The sequence below is a fragment of the Myotis davidii genome, unplaced genomic scaffold (assembly GCF_000327345.1).
Source record: "Myotis davidii unplaced genomic scaffold, ASM32734v1 scaffold309, whole genome shotgun sequence".
Taxonomy (NCBI): Eukaryota; Metazoa; Chordata; class Mammalia; order Chiroptera; family Vespertilionidae; genus Myotis; species Myotis davidii.
In genome coordinates, this window is record NW_006383013.1 from 940,550 (window position 1) to 955,826 (window position 15,277).

The 15,277-nt window shown below is 52.9% G+C and overlaps 1 protein-coding gene across 1 annotated transcript in view; it reads right to left on the reverse strand.

Annotated features, from left to right (window-relative positions):
- LOC102761097 (latent-transforming growth factor beta-binding protein 2) overlaps window positions 1–15,277 on the reverse strand; it is an 83,983-nt gene that overhangs the window by 55,875 nt on the left and 12,831 nt on the right. Inside the window, exon 3 of the mRNA XM_006778873.1 lies at window positions 12,908–13,154. Within this exon, the coding sequence (XP_006778936.1) occupies window positions 12,908–13,154 (247 nt within the window). The remainder of the gene's footprint in view (window positions 1–12,907; window positions 13,155–15,277) is intronic.

Below are 15,277 nucleotides of genomic sequence, written 5' to 3' on the forward strand. Positions count from 1 at the left end.
CACACACACACACGTGCATTCCCCCTCCCCTTGTCCCCCTCACCCCCCAACACACACACACACACAGAGCTGAACAGGCCTGCATGATTGGACAGAAAACACAGGCCTGTGACTTCAGATGAGTTTGCCCCACTCCCGGACTCGCCTGGACAGGCCCATTGTAGACAAAGGCAGTGGGGGGCCTGGGTCAAGGATACGCTCTCAGGGGCTGGCACGCTCTTTCAGGAGCTGAAACTCGGCCCCAGGACCACAAATAAAAGGAGATTTCTATGAGAACTGGGACCCAACCTTAGGCGTCTTCGCTCAGTAATGTAGCAGCTCAAAGCGACCAACGGAGTCTATGCCAGCCATCAGCTACAGGCATTTTCATTTTGTATTTTTGTTAAGCCCTTTACATTTGATGCCGATAGCGACTCTCTGCTGTAGGAACTATCAGCTCCTGTTTTTCAGAAGAGAAAACTAACGCACAGAGAGGCTGTTACCCTGCCCGGGGTCCCCACCAGCCGGGAGGTGCTGAGTGTGTCTCAGGGCCCAAGCTCCATCTGCCGTTGGGGGTGACATTCCCCACCCTGATGCTCACCCTTGGCCATGACAGGAAACCTCACTTGGGCCAGAAACACCTTCACGTGTTCTGGGCAAACTCCGAGTTCCTATTTCCCACTGCTGCTTTTTGATGCAACCAAAAGGCTCAGATAAACCCCCAAGTCTAGGGACAAATAAGAGTGGGTGCTTCCATGGCACATCTAAAAGGTGTCAGATGTATTTTTTAGTAAATCCTCCTGACCATTACAGAAGGTAGTGATGTCATCCCCATCTTACAGATGAGAAAACTGAGGCTTGTGAGGTTATATTATTTGCTCTAGGCAGCATAGCTGTTAAGTGGTAGAGCTGAGAACCAAACCCAGACTGGTCTAACCATAAGGCATAAGTGATTTCACAATTCCTCCCTCACACACTACTGCCTGCTATAGGGGCTCTGACCTTGACCCAAGAACCTCAAAGACAGAACCAAATGTGAAATCAATTTGCTTCCCAAGAGTGTGGCTTGGCTGGGGGCTCAGAAAGACACCCCGCTTCCCCTGAGGACCAGATTCCCTCGAGAGGCCTCTGATGCAACCCCCCACCGTCCATTGGGTGCCCCTGTGGGTGGACATGTTCGTCAGCAGCCAGGGGCTGAGGCGGGGAGGAGAACGCAGTGTAGGGGACCAGCTGGGAGGAGAGATGTGGTAGCTCCAGAGGTTTTGATTTGCAGTCTTCGTTTTGCAAGGAACGGGGATTTTTCTTTTCTAAAAGCACTGGACTTCCTTGAATCTTAGACCTTTCACAAATATTTTTTTAGGAGAAAAAAGAAGAAGAAAAAAACAACCACAAAATGCCTGTCACAGCTACTCACTTCCACAGTGAATCACGGACACAAAACCACAGCAATGTGGCTAACAAAAGAACTATGTGTTTTCACATTTTGTTATTGGAAATCATTTAGCAATAGTCACTATGTCATCTGCAGACAGACAGACAGTCATGCATACACACCCCTCTGGGTCCTAAGCAGCCAATCTTACCACCACGGTCATCAGATGACTTTGCATTTAACCATTTTCCTTTTCCGGGAAATTATCTTGCAAGACTTAAAGCTTCCTCCTTAGCCCCCCACCAGAGATGGTGTGTGTGTGTGTGTGTGTGTGTGTGTGTGTGTGCGCGCGCACATAGGTGAGCTGGTGATGGGGGAGGATAAGGAAGAATGCTAACACATTGACTCAACTCGACAAGTGGAAACAAGTATACATTTGAGAGTCCCTTGCTGTTATCATAATACAACCCTCCCTCCGTATTCATGGGAGATTGTTACAGGACCCCTCCTCACACATACCAAAGTCCATGGATGCACAAGTCCCTTGCATAATATCATGTAGAATTTGCATGTAATCTATGCATATTCTCCCACATACTCTAAAATCATCTCTAGATTACTTACACCTACTGCAATGTAAATGCTATGTCAATGGTTGTTATACTGTATTGTTTTAGGGAATGATGACAAAAATAAAAGTCCATACATGTTCAGTACTGACTCTTAGGTCTGTTAGCAACAACGTCACTTTTTTTTTGAGTATTTTCTATCCGTGGTGGGTTGAATCTGCGGATGTGGACGCGGATACAGAAGGCTGACTGTACGCTCTGGTACCACTTTGTTTGGGTAAAGTGCTTTTCACCCAGGAAACTTACAGTTCCTTTTCTGATGGTGGCAAATTAGTTAAGTGGTGGCAGATTTAAACATTGCGTAACTGGAAAAACGACTAGAACCATGCATCTGAAACTTCCTCTACATTGTGAACAAGGGATGAAACCTGATATATATTCGAAAATCTTGAGCTTAAAAGGAAAATTCACAGGACCTGAAGAAACTCCGTGATTTTTGAAGCATGATCTCGCAGCACAGCTTTCCACCCACACCCCGCGGGTCTCTCTCTCTCTCTCACTTGCAATCCTCCCCAACCCCTCCCCCCCCTTCAACCCAGAGGTGGCATTTACTGAGCAGCCATGGTCTGCATAAAGCCACCGGATGGGACAGACATTCCCTGGGGCATCGGAGAATGAGTATTAACTGTCTTTCCATTCCCTCCTTGCTTCATCTCTCCCTAACTCTTTTCAAACAAAAATCCTAGAGGATTAGGTCAGTTAAATGCTATGAGTACAGCCACAAGCTTTAAATGTTTGTCACTATTTTTTTTCAAGCTGGATGCTGGAAATTGCATACATTAATGTTTTAATGACCCAGCAGGCTCCCCACACATGGCCGTGGGGAATGCTGCTCCAGGCTCTGGCCAGGATGCCATAGTTTCCTGAAAAAGACACTGAGTGCCCCGCCGGCCCCAGTCCTCGGCAGCTCCCACCCCAGGCTGGCGGGTCTGCACCTGTCTCTGCTCACCTGCGCTGGCGGCTGCTTAGCAAAATGACTGCTCGCATGGGTCCCGGAGCCTCGAGCAGAGCTGGGCTGCAATCGCCCTGCCTCAGCTTCCTCATTGTGGAGGGGGGGGCAGCAGCAGTCTCCTCCTCACCGGGTCACTGTGGGGACTAGCCAATGAGCTGGAGATCTCCTACCCACCCCAGCCCACGTGGGACCCCGCAGGGAGCAGGGGTATGCATCCCCCGCTCCCTCCTGAGGGGCCTCTGCCGGTGGGCGAAGGCCGTGTTCCTCTACCAGAGGCCACAGCCCTGTCGTGGCCCAACGGCTGCAGCCGCGCTGGGTGTCAGTGGCCCCTGCTCCCTGTCCCCTTGAGACCTGGAGGGGGGAAGACTGATAAAGCAGCGCAAAGCTCGTGGTGAAGCGCAGCTGCCCCTGGGGACCCCCTCCTTTGTGGTCTCCCCTAACCCTGTCTGTGCCCTTGCAGATAGGCCCTTTATCGAACTTTCCCCACGGAGGGTGTCGCCTTTTCCTGCTGGAATCCCTGATAGAAAGGGCATCACCTATCAGGTATTGAGCACTGAGCTATGTGGCTTAGCACCTTATCCACGATATTTTCTTTTACTCTGACTGCAACCCTGTGTTTTATCTTATTCTGTCCAGTATTTGCATCAGCAATGTATACTGAGACTCGGGGAGGTGAAGAAACTCATATATAGGGTGTCCTTCCAAAATGTATACACACACTTTGAATGATTATAAAGGCAGAGTTTATGAAAATGCACTTTGTTTTCAAAAGTGAGCTATGAGCTCCTACAGTGTGTATACATATTTTTGGGGACACCCTGTAGTATCAAACAGCTACGCAGCAACAGAATCAGATAAAACTGGGGTCTGACTCATGACCCATGATCTTAACCACGATGCCGTACTATTCCCAACATTAAATTAGGCGGAGCCGGTAAAGGGCTTCGCATAGTAGGACAGCTGACTCAATAATGCTCAAAAATGAGAGGTTAAAATAACAACCCTACCGCGCTGACAAACCCGCAGTCCTCAATTCTACTATGACATAACCCTCACCCAACCCTAACCACAACCCTCAGGTTATAACCTCATTCTAACACCACACCAAAGTTCCCCTAACCACCACCCTGTTGTGAAATAGAATGTCACCTCAACCAGAACCTTAGTCCCACGCAGTCCTGGCTGAAACATTGGCCACTGTAGCCACACTTCTAGGCGCCCCCTTAGGCTGAGGCTAGGTCAGGGCTGTGGTGAGCACTGGGTCTCCCTGTCCCTCTGGCCTGGGTGCCTGCCCCCATCCCAGCGGCAGGTGGAGCCCCGCACCCCACTCCACGTCTATGCCGTACTTGGGCTCAACATAATAGGCCCCAAGACATGTGTGCAACATCCATTTCCGGGATGTCACTGAGCTGGTGACTCTGGTGTGGGGAGGGGAGGAAAAGAGAGGAGAGAGAAGGGGAGGAGACCCCATCACAGTGCCTGAAACTCAGAGCAGAGTGCAACGAGCCCTGTGGATGGTGATGAGGAGGAAGGGGAAGTAGAAGAGGAAGAGGCTTGTAGCTTTCTCCATCACTTTGCTGCAGCTGTGGGCAGATAGGAGGCCAACAGCTCCTATGACAGAGGCTGTAGAGGGCTGGGGCAGGGCTGGGCTGGGAGGAAGCCCTTCTCTGGCATCTCACCTGGGGAAGCATCCTGATAATCCTCAGCTCGGGGAGAGTCCTGAAAAGGGGCGTCATGCAGTCTTCACCAGAGATATGGGGGCTGTCCCGGGCCATCTAGGCCAGATGTCCACGTTCAAGCTTAGAGAGGGAGGAAGGCAAGTGTGCAGGAAGCAGACACTACTTCCCTTGAATCTGCCCACTTGTTCTGTCGGGGGAACAAGAAGCCTGGGCCCCCTTCTCCCCTGAGCACCCAGAGGCCTGAGCCTGGCATCTTCACCAGCCCAGAGGTGGAGGAGGAGGGGGTTTTCAGGCTCTGCTGCACAGAGGGAGGCACATTGGCCCCACCTTCCTCGTGACCTAAGGGCCAGATTGCGTGCTCAGTGACTCTGCCCAGAGCCCATGTCTTCTTGCTATTCACACAAGCACCTTATGGCCAGCTATGCCCTGCCGGGCCCTGAGCACCATGGGCCTCAGGTATTTGGGGGGTTGGAGAGGCGCACATTAACACTAAAAAGTCCCAGAGGCCACCTTCCTTTTAGAGAAACCTAGAAGGGGCCTCTGCAGCTAAACCCAGCCAGAGAAGACAGCCTGGGAGCAACATGCTTTGTGGGCGACATGGGGACATTCCCTTTGGAAAGAAGCTGGGTCCAGGGTCCCCACATACAGCTGCACAGGCTGCGCATCACACAATCTGTCACAGAGACTATGAAGTGGGAGTTGTCTCCTGCTATCGTGTCCAGTGACTAAAAGGCCCAGCACAGAACAGCCTGCCTTCCCCTCTCCCCGGCGGGAATGGGGTGCTTCCTACGCACCCAGCTACACCCAGAGATGAGCACAGTCGGCAGGGACCGAGTGCCAAGGGGCGCGGCATAAACAAACCCTCATGTGGCCCATCTCCACGCCCAGAACACTCTGCAAGCCCAGGTGCCTGCCCATCCTGGCTGCCGGGGGCAGTGAAGGAAGTTCTCACTGAGGCACAGGTCCCTCTGCAATTTCAAAAGCAGCAGCAGGGCTTCCGTGACTTCAGACCTGGGGCAGCAGAGCCCTTTCCGTGTGTTCTGGCTGGAGGCCCAGAGTGAGCATCTCCCTCTGACTCCTCCCTTCTGAGCCCCCCTCTTCCAAACCCACTGCCCCAGGGCAGGGGCTCATGGCACTCTTCTAAGGCCCAAGAGATGGGAGAAACTGGGAGGAGACCCCATCACAGCTGCCACAGCCCCGACCCGGACTCCCGGCACTCTGCAGGGTCTGCCAAGCCCTGCCCTGGCTGCCCTGCAGTCACTCTTAGGAGAAAAGGGTGACCCCCGTGGCCAACGGGCACAGGGTGGGCGGGCACCCACCGGTTGGGGGCATGGGGAGAGCCCCTTCCTGATCAATGGCACACTAGGGGGTGGGCCGAGTGCAAGCTCAGAAGGGAATGGACCCCAGACCTCCGTCTCTGCTCCAGGCAGCAGCTGGGGATACACTGCGGCAGGATGTTCGTTCAGTAGCTACTTATTAAGTGCTTACTCTACGCCAGGCGCTGCTCTGAGAGCCTGGGATGTAGCTGAACAAAACAAAGATCCCTGCCCCGGAGGAGCTCATACTGTAGTTGGGGAAAAACAGACAAAAAAACATAATTAGTACATCATGTCATGCTAGAAAGTGGAAAATAAAAAGTGAGCCAAACGGAGGCTCTCAAGTCGGAGGTTCACGATATTACATCACAGGAAAATGGGAGACAACTCCCGCCGGGAAGGGGCCAGGTCGAGGGTCACCACGTACAGCCGCACGGGCTGTGCCCTGCACAACGGTTGGGAACCGGTCCCAGAGACAATGACCTAAAGCACAGCTCCTGGTGTCTACAGTGGCTAAGGTTAGCCCTGAGGTTAAAACCTTAAAAAGATGGCCGGGCGGGGCCTCAGTGAGAAGTTTTTCCTGAAAGTAACCCACTCACGTATATGAGGTGTAAGCAGATGCCTCAGCCCACTGTCAGGCCTGCTGAAGAATTACAGTAATTCACCAAGAAACTTCTCACCCACACCGTTTCCGTTAATCCTCACACCTCCCAGCGAGGAAAGAATTATCCTTCCCATTTTACAGACAGAGACATTCAGTTTTAGGGAATGAAGTCCCCACAGACACTGCGCTAGTTACTAGCCCAGTCGGAAGCAAGATTGGGTCCCCTAGTTCTAAGTTTTTTCAAAGTGTAGTCCAGGTCCTACGGATTGGGAAATTCCAGAAAAACTCCAGGGGGCAAGCTTGGGGCTCAGAGTTATAAAAACAATCAGGAAAAGAAGACAAGAAAAGGAAGGAAAGCAATCAACTCCCGGAGTCCCAAGTCCAAAACCTTGACTTAGTCTGGGTTATAGGGTTGAGTCAACGCTGCAGGGAGGCGCCACTCAGTGGCCCCAGGAGTGTGTGACACGGCACAAAAGATGCGGCTGCTTCACCATCGCAGCCTTGCCAGGGAGGACTGGAGGCCAGACTGTCAGGGACAGCCCAGGTCTGCCCTGGCGAACATGTCCTTGTCACGAAGCGGTAAAGGGGGAATAAGCACGTTTTCCCATGGGGGACATTGAATAGCCAAACTGGAGGCCACCAGCTGAGGTCATGAACTCTTTGTCCCTTCTGTGCCAGCTGCCCTCTCCCCAGGGAACTCGTTTCTGATTCTGGGTCATCAGTCTCCTAGGAATATCCCTTGCCATTCTGTCGGGTCGGGGTGCCTGGGTCCCCCTGGTAGAGCCTCCAGGTGTCACTGAGAGGGAAAGACCAGAGGGGAGGAAGCAAGCCATGTGTGTTGGGGGACGTGCTTGACGGGGGTTGAATTGTGTCTGCCAAAAAGTTATGTTGAAGTCCTAACCCCCAACCTGTGAATGTGACCTTATTTGGAAATAGGGTCTTAGCAGATGTAATTGGTTAGGTTTAGAGGTGGTTCTACTGGATTAGGGGAGATCCTAAATCCAATGACTGGTGCCCTTAGATTACAGTGGTTCTCAGCCTTCTGGCCCTTTAAATACAGTTCCTCATGCTGTGACCCAACCATAAAATTATTTTCGTTGCTACTTCATCACTGTAATGTTGCTACTGTTATAAATCGTAATGTAAATATCTGAGATGCAGGATGGTCTTAGGCGACCCCTGTGAAAGGGTCGTTCGACCACCAACGGGGTCGCGACCCACAGGTTGAGAACCACTGCCTTAGAAGGACCTCACACACACAGGACCCCGTGACAACAGAAGCAGAGATTAGGGTGATGCAGCTATAAGCTAAGGGACACAAGGATCGCCGGGAGCCCACAGATGCGAGGAGAGAGGCATGGCACTGATTCTCCCTCTGAGCTTCCACCAACACCGTGATTTCGGACTCTGGCCTCCTGAACTGTGAGAGAATAAGTTCCTGGTGTTGTAAGCCACTCAGTGTGTGGTAATTTGTTATGACAGACCTAGGACACGAACAGAGTTCTGGAGCGACACAGCAAGTGCAACGGCCCTAAGATGAAAGCATTTGGGGGGAAACCAGTGGCAGAAACAGGTGAGTGAGGAGAGCAAGTGGTGAGAATTGACGTCAGAGATCTTACGGGGGCCGGATCATGTCGGGCCGCCCTTGTGGCAAGCCCTTGACAATGGAGCTGTCCACTTCAGACAGAGGGTCCCCGCTGGAATGGGCTGCAGTGGGTGGCTGTGCCTGGCCCCCATGATCTCTGTCCCATGGTGTTATACCTTTGAACATGTTGCACGAAATGGCAAAAGGAAATTACGATTGCAGATGGAATTTGGGTTTCTAATCAGCTGACCTTAAACTAGGGAGATTAAGTTGGGTTGTTCAGGTGGGCCCAATGTAATCACATAGGCCCTTAAAGTGGAGAAAACAAGAGTCTGTGAGAGAAATTCAGCCAAAGAGGAAGCAGAGGGGATTCAAACATAAAGATTTCATCTGCCATAGCTTAGCTTTGAAGATAGGAAGGTGGCCACGAGTCAAGGAATGTGGGCAGCTTGTAGATGCTACCACAAAGGGACAGGGACCTCAGTCCTACACCTGCAAGGAGCTGAATTCTGCTAACAATCTGAATGAACAGGAATCAGGTTCTCCCTGACAGCCTCTGTGACACCTTAACTTTAGCCTGATCAGACCAGTATCAGATGTTTGAACTATAGAACTGTGGCAAATTGTTATCTCAACATAGAAAATTAATCCAGGGGATATAAAGAGAAGCAGCCCACTGAGAGCCACCACCACGGGGTCCACACTGTTCCAGATACCTCCCCACCATCCCGTTTGCTTTGCTCAGCACTGTCTTCCAGGCCCATGTTGCCCAAGTACTGACTAAACAGGCTTAGATGTCCCCAGGGGTCAACCTCTAAGTCAGTCCCCTGGCTGACTTAGGTCAGGCTAAGGAGCAAACCCAGTGAAAGTCCTTCCCATTCTGAGAAATGTCGTTAAACCTCACCTTGACCCCATCTGCCATAAAGCCGATGAGGTTGGTCCTTATGGAACAACCAAGCTGACACAAAGCCACCACTGGTGCTACTGCTACATCTGCTAGTAGGTCTGCACACACAGACACACACATGCATGGCCATATGTATGCATCCTGACTTTCTAGCTGCTCTTTGCCACAGTCTTCTATCCACTCAAGTCCCCAAGGCAAAGAGAACCAGCCAGCTGATGGTTAACGGGCATTGAACATGAACTCAAATCAGGCACCATAAGATGTGCTCTACCCATATGATCTCATATAATCCTCTCTACAATCCTATCAGGTAGAGACTACTGACTCAGAGTAGTTAGGATGCTTGCCTAATATCACACAGCTGATGAGTAGTAAATAAATCCCAGGACCGGAACCCAGGATTGTCCAAAAACCCAGGCTAGAACCCTCACTACTCATGGTGAGGTACACGGACCAGCAGCAGCAGCAGCATCACCTGAGACCTGACACTCACCCAGACCTGCTGAATCAGAAGCTGCATGTTAACAAGTTCCCAGGCGATTCACTTCCCTTTGCGGAGCTGAGAAGCACTGAGAAGCACTGTTTGCCCAGGTCTGCTGGTTTCAGGTTGTTGTAACCACGCCCTTCCCGATCTCTTAAGGCCCTTCCCGATCTCTTAAGGCCCTTCCTCAGCTGCCTGGCTCTTGCTCCCCAGGTGGGGAGGCCCTCTGCCCAGACTTGGGGAACAAGCCTGGACCCAGAGCTCAGGAGCAGTCAGCGCAGGCCACAGCTGGACAACATCTAGCCATGCCTGGCTCTCCTAGGGTGTGCTGCCTGCTGCCTCAGACTCTCCTGGCCCCTCCTTCTCATCTTCCTTCTGGGACGCCAGTCTTTTGGCCTCCATCTACTTCTCTCTTAAAGAGGGCCTCTGGCTGTCACCAACCCCTGCAGTGTCTCCCCCTCTTGGACATGTGTACCCCTCTCTTGCTCCTAGAATGCCCCGGAGTCAAGTCACTCCCTCTAGCTCAGTGGTCGGCAAACTCATTAGTCAACAGAGCCAAATATCAACAGTACAACGATTGGAATTTCTTTTGAGAGCCAAATTTTTTAAACTTAAACTATATAGGTAGGTACATTGTTATTAACTTAATTAGGGTCCTCCTAAGGCTTAGGAAGAGCCACACTCAAGGGGCCAAAGAGCCGCATGTGGCTCGCGAGCCGCAGTTTGCCGAACACTGCCCTAGCTGGACACCGAGGGCCTGTCCAAGTTGCCACCAGGAGAGAGGCAAGCGGCTGCTTGGGAAACCTGGCTACGCTCACAGGAAATGTCTGACACCACAAGGCAAGCAGGATTTGGCCTCCCAAAGCAAAACACAGCTGGGCCGACAGCGGGCCACTCGGACTTTCCCAGATTTCATGGCACTGAGGTCCCAGAGCAGAGACAGACTGCTGGCCTGGAGGCTGCAGCTCATTAAAAACATCACAGTAGCCCCTGGCCAGGGAGCCTGTGAAGCTCAAAGAGGGTGGCCCTGCTGTGGGCCACGGACCTCACCCTGGGCCTTCGACCCCCTTCCCCCCGCCACCTCTTGCACATGTGAAACCTTCGCTGGGAGATCAGGGGCTCCCTAGCTCATCCTCCTATCCCCCCAGCTTCCTCCTCTTCCCAGCATCAAGCCTCATTCATTTATTCATTCAATTTCTGCTGACTGAGCACCTGCCGTGTTAGGTACCAGGGCCACGTTCTTAAATGAATGATAGAAGACTGTGTCTCAGGAGCTCCTGGTCCAGTGAGCAAATAAACAGACCACCCCAAGGCAGAGAGAAAAATGCTACACAGGGCGGCAGGGGCCTCCCTCCTCCTGCACTCTGAGCCAGGCCCTCAGTTCCAGGCACAGGGTGAGGGGTCAATGCCAAGTCTTCAGTTTGGACCAAGTGATAGAGTCCTAATGCAGACTGAGTGCTTTCTATAAGCTGGGACCATGGGAGGAGCTGCGGGGAAATCCAGGGTATGAGACGGAGTCCCTGCCTCCCAGGGCACAGGCCACACAGTCTGATTGCAGACACAGGGCACAGACCCACAGAGATCCATGCCAAGTGCGTGCTGCAGGAAGGCAGGCCGCTGTGTAGAAGTGACTGGGGAGGAGGGGTCGGAGAAAGCAGGAAGGGGCCTGAAGAATGCGAGGAGCAGGGTGGGCTGGCAAGATGGGGCAGGGGATGTCACAGCTCTGACTCAAGGGGGTGAGGGGAGAATGACCTGCTCAGCAACCACCCTCCAATACTTGCATGCAAGCACCGCACCTCCCCCCGCCCCCCCCCACACACACACACTCACACACATATAGAAGATCAGTGCATCATGAAATGAATGAATCACGCAAGCCAAAAGGGAGGTTGCAGGGGAAAGCTCAGCTGAAAGGACTCTGCTCCCAGCCTGCTCCTGGTTGGCCCTGGAGCTGGTACCACTAGGGCTCCCTCAAGTGCCTTCCCACCACCTGGGACCCTCAGCTGGGACTAATCAGAACAAGGCTCAGGCCCTGCCCCTGCGTTGTCCACCTAGCTCTGCCCCTCTCTCTGCCCAGCATCCCTGGGCCTTGGCCTAAGGGTTTGGCTCTTCTGGTTTTGACCTTGGAACTCCCAGGGCTTGGACCTGAGTTCATCCTTCAGCTCTTTCTGCTCCCGGCTGCCTTTGGAAACCACCTGCTTGGGTGGTCGGGCCTTGGAACCCCACCTTACCAGGACCCTGGTCAGACCGGCCCCCTCTTCAGAGTTGCTAGACAATCTCAAGCTCCTTTCCTTTCTCTCTCGAACCTTCCACTGGGGGCCCGGCCTCCCCATCAGCCTTCTCTCCCTGGTTCTCCTGGCCTCCAAAGGGCAAACCCCCTTTTTCCCCTTAGTTCAGCAAGACAAGGTTGCAACATTTCACAAAGAACTTCCCAAGTAGAAAACGAATGGAAAAATTAACCTGAAAAACCAAAAGGAAAACACAGCTCTCTAGAAATGGACCAGTTTACAAAGTTCAGATTTCCTGTCCTGAGCTAGAAAAAGTCTAGCCAGTTTAGCTGGCAAGCAGGCCAGGGAACCCTGCCTGTGAGCACTCTCTGTGCCCACTTTCTCTTTTACTCCCTTCCCCACGTGCTCCTGCTCGGCCCCTCCAAGGAGAGAGGTTAGCGTTGGGTGGCAAGTCCTTCCTGCATCACAGAGACCACAGGTAGAGAAGGGGGAGGAGAAGGCGAGACATTTATAAAGAGTTTACTATGTGCCAGGCCCTGTGCTAAGCCCTTTCCTTGTGTTGACTAATCTAGTCTTACAACAACACCATGATTATGGTTATCATCATGACCTCCACCCCACTGAGGAGGAATCAGAGAGGTAACTTGCCCAAGGTCACCCACCTAGGAAGTGGCAATGCCAGGAATGGAAACAAGAGAGCCTGGTCTCCTCAGCTTTCTTCTACCTCCTGCCTCCCCTGCCCACCTCAGCCTGGCAAAGCCTATGCCAGTGATGGTGAACCTTTGGAGCTCGGTGTGTCAGCCTTTTGAAAAACCCTAACTTAACTCTGGTGCTGTGTCACATATATTAACTTTTTGATATTTGCAACCATAGTAAAACAAAGACATATTTTTGATATTTATTTTATATATTTAAATGCCATTTAACAAAGAAAAACCAACCAAAAAAATGAGTTCGCATGTCACCTCTGACACGCGTGTCATAGGTTCACCATCACTGGCCTATGCCAACCCCAACCCCAACCCCAACCCCAACCCCTGCTCTCCTGCTCTCCACACCACTGGTCGAGGCAGGGAGAGGGGGAGGAAGGACAGCTCGGCCTTCTCCGAGACTGTCACCAAATAGTCCTAAGGAAGAACCCCCGGCCCCACGTCCCCCCTGAGGAGGGGCCTTACCTGGCTGGTGGCAGCTGTGGTGTCAGTGGCTGTGCTCTGGCCGCTGCGCTTTCTCTGGCTGCACTGCTCCTGCGCAAGTTGTGTGAACCCTCGGCTGAGCGTCGGGGAGCTGGCCTGGAGTTCTGGGGGTCAAATTCCTCCTCGGGGATGACCTCCTCACAGCGGGCTCCGCGGAAGCCAGAACGACACACACAGAGCTGGGGCCGGCTGCAGGAGCCCCTGTTCTGGCACGGCGGCTGGCACACAGCTAGGGAGACAGGGAGAGGGGTGAGGGCAGGACCAGGGGCCTGACACCCACTTGTCAGAAGGGCCCCTTGCCTTGTGTTGCTTGGCCTCCTCTACTCAGACAGGAAGCCATCCGCTGGCCTCCGAAGGCTCCCTGGCTCCATTTCTCTCTCCCCGCCACCCACAGGCCTCTGGGGGAGGTTTGCCTGTCATCTTTGGACAGCCAGAGGAAATGACCAGAGTTGTGGAGGCGCTCACACCGCCACCTCCAGCAGAACCTCCTGACATTGTGCTATGCACTCAAGACCCCACTTTGTTGTGTCTCTTTACCATGAAGGCAGAGTTCAGATGTTCTGTTTTGTTCCCTCTGGTAGTTCAAGAACTCAGAATAGAAACTGTCACAGAGTAGACTCTCAATACTGAATGAATGAATGAATGAATGAACGAATGAGTCTGCTTCATGGGAAAGGGCTCAACACTGGCCTGAAAGTTGGGGGTTTGAGTTGTTGGTCTCCCACGAGTCATGTGATCTTGACCTCACTGAATCTGTTTCCTCATGAGTCACATGAGGATGGGCTAAGGAGGCTGGGGGATTCTGAGGGTCTTTCAAAGGCGTCTTCAGTGCGGCAGTCCCTCCTCTTCTTCCTCTTTTGAAATCATCTGCTCTGAAGCTCCCACCCTGCTTAGCAAGTGGTAGTACTCCTGAGTGGGAGCTGGGGGGATTCTCCGTCCTGGGTCCAGCCTGGGGGTAAAGTGGGGCTGACCTGGACGCCTTCCTCCAAGCCAGCACTGTGCAGCAGCCACTGGCCACAGGGGCCATGACTTCTCTTCACTGCCCTTCATCACCTTGCAACATCAGAGTCACCTCCAGTGACCAGTAACCAAGGGAGAGTCATATACAAGCACACACTGGAGTGCTGGGCCCTGCTCATCTCTCCCAGGGCCTCCCCTGGGAACAGGTGGGAACCCAGGAGAGCACAGTCAGGCTCATGCTGTATCCTCTAAACCCAGTGTCTCCTCCGTCTGTCACTCATTCATTCAACAAATATTCGCTGAGCCCCTACTGTGTGCTAGGCACTACAGACAAAGTCTTTGTCCACATGGAGCTTGCAGTCGAGTGAGGGCGACCAAGAAGAAACAAGAAAACAGTAGCATAATGTTGCTTCAGGCAGTATCATGGGTGATGTACTGTCTGTGTCCAATCAGGCGCTTTAGATGCAGTGGTCAGAGGAAGCTGCTCTGAAGAGTGAGATGTGGCTGGTGCAAAAGAGGCGGACGGGTAAAGATATGGACAGACTCCTTCCGGCAGAGGGATAGGCAAGCGCAAAGCTCTGGAGGCTGGAAGGAAAACGGAATGTCCTAGGAGTTGTTAGAGGCCCAGGGAGGCTGGGGTCTAGCGACAGAGTGGGAGTGTATTCAGGGAGGGAAGCAGAGGCAGATTTTGCAGCCCCCACCTAACTACCTGCCAGGTCCCTGTCACTACCCCGCCTCCTGGGAGACCAGCCCCACAGCCAAGCCGGGGCCAGCAAACACTGCGGAAGGAGGTATGCCCAGGCCAGGTCTCTGCCCAGTTTAGGGAGGGAGTAGAAAGGGAAGGCCTGAGTGGTTTTATGTGGACCACAAACGCTGTATCACTCCTAGTCCCTCAAAGCCACCCCTCTCTCCTGGCAGGGACTCAAAGCCTGGTGTGGGCGAGAGGAGGTCATGCAGCAACCCCCTCCCCCCAGTCTAGGCGTTGCTTCCTCCTTTGAGTGGGTGGTCCCTGCCTTTAAGATGGTCTTTCGAAACCAGTCTAGCTTCCGCCCCTCCCCTCCTGGGCTCTGAGGACAGCCCATTCTCGACTCTAACATCTTCCATTCTCTAAAGCCCACGGCCCCAAATTCCTGACTCACGGTGACTCGCTTACTTCTGCCTTCCTTGCCAATACATTCTGCAAACAGTTAGCAAGAACCCTCTTGGTCATAGTGGGTGCCGGGGATGACAACAAGGCTGGTTCTGCGTGGAGGAAGCTCTGCCCCACGGTGGTTTCTCATAACGACGGAAGCCCCGTGCCCCGCAGGGAGTTAGGTCCTCAGGCAGAGCAGGGTTGGCACGCTTCACTTGGTACAACGAACAGCTCATGGAAAATGGGTATTTGGGGGGGGG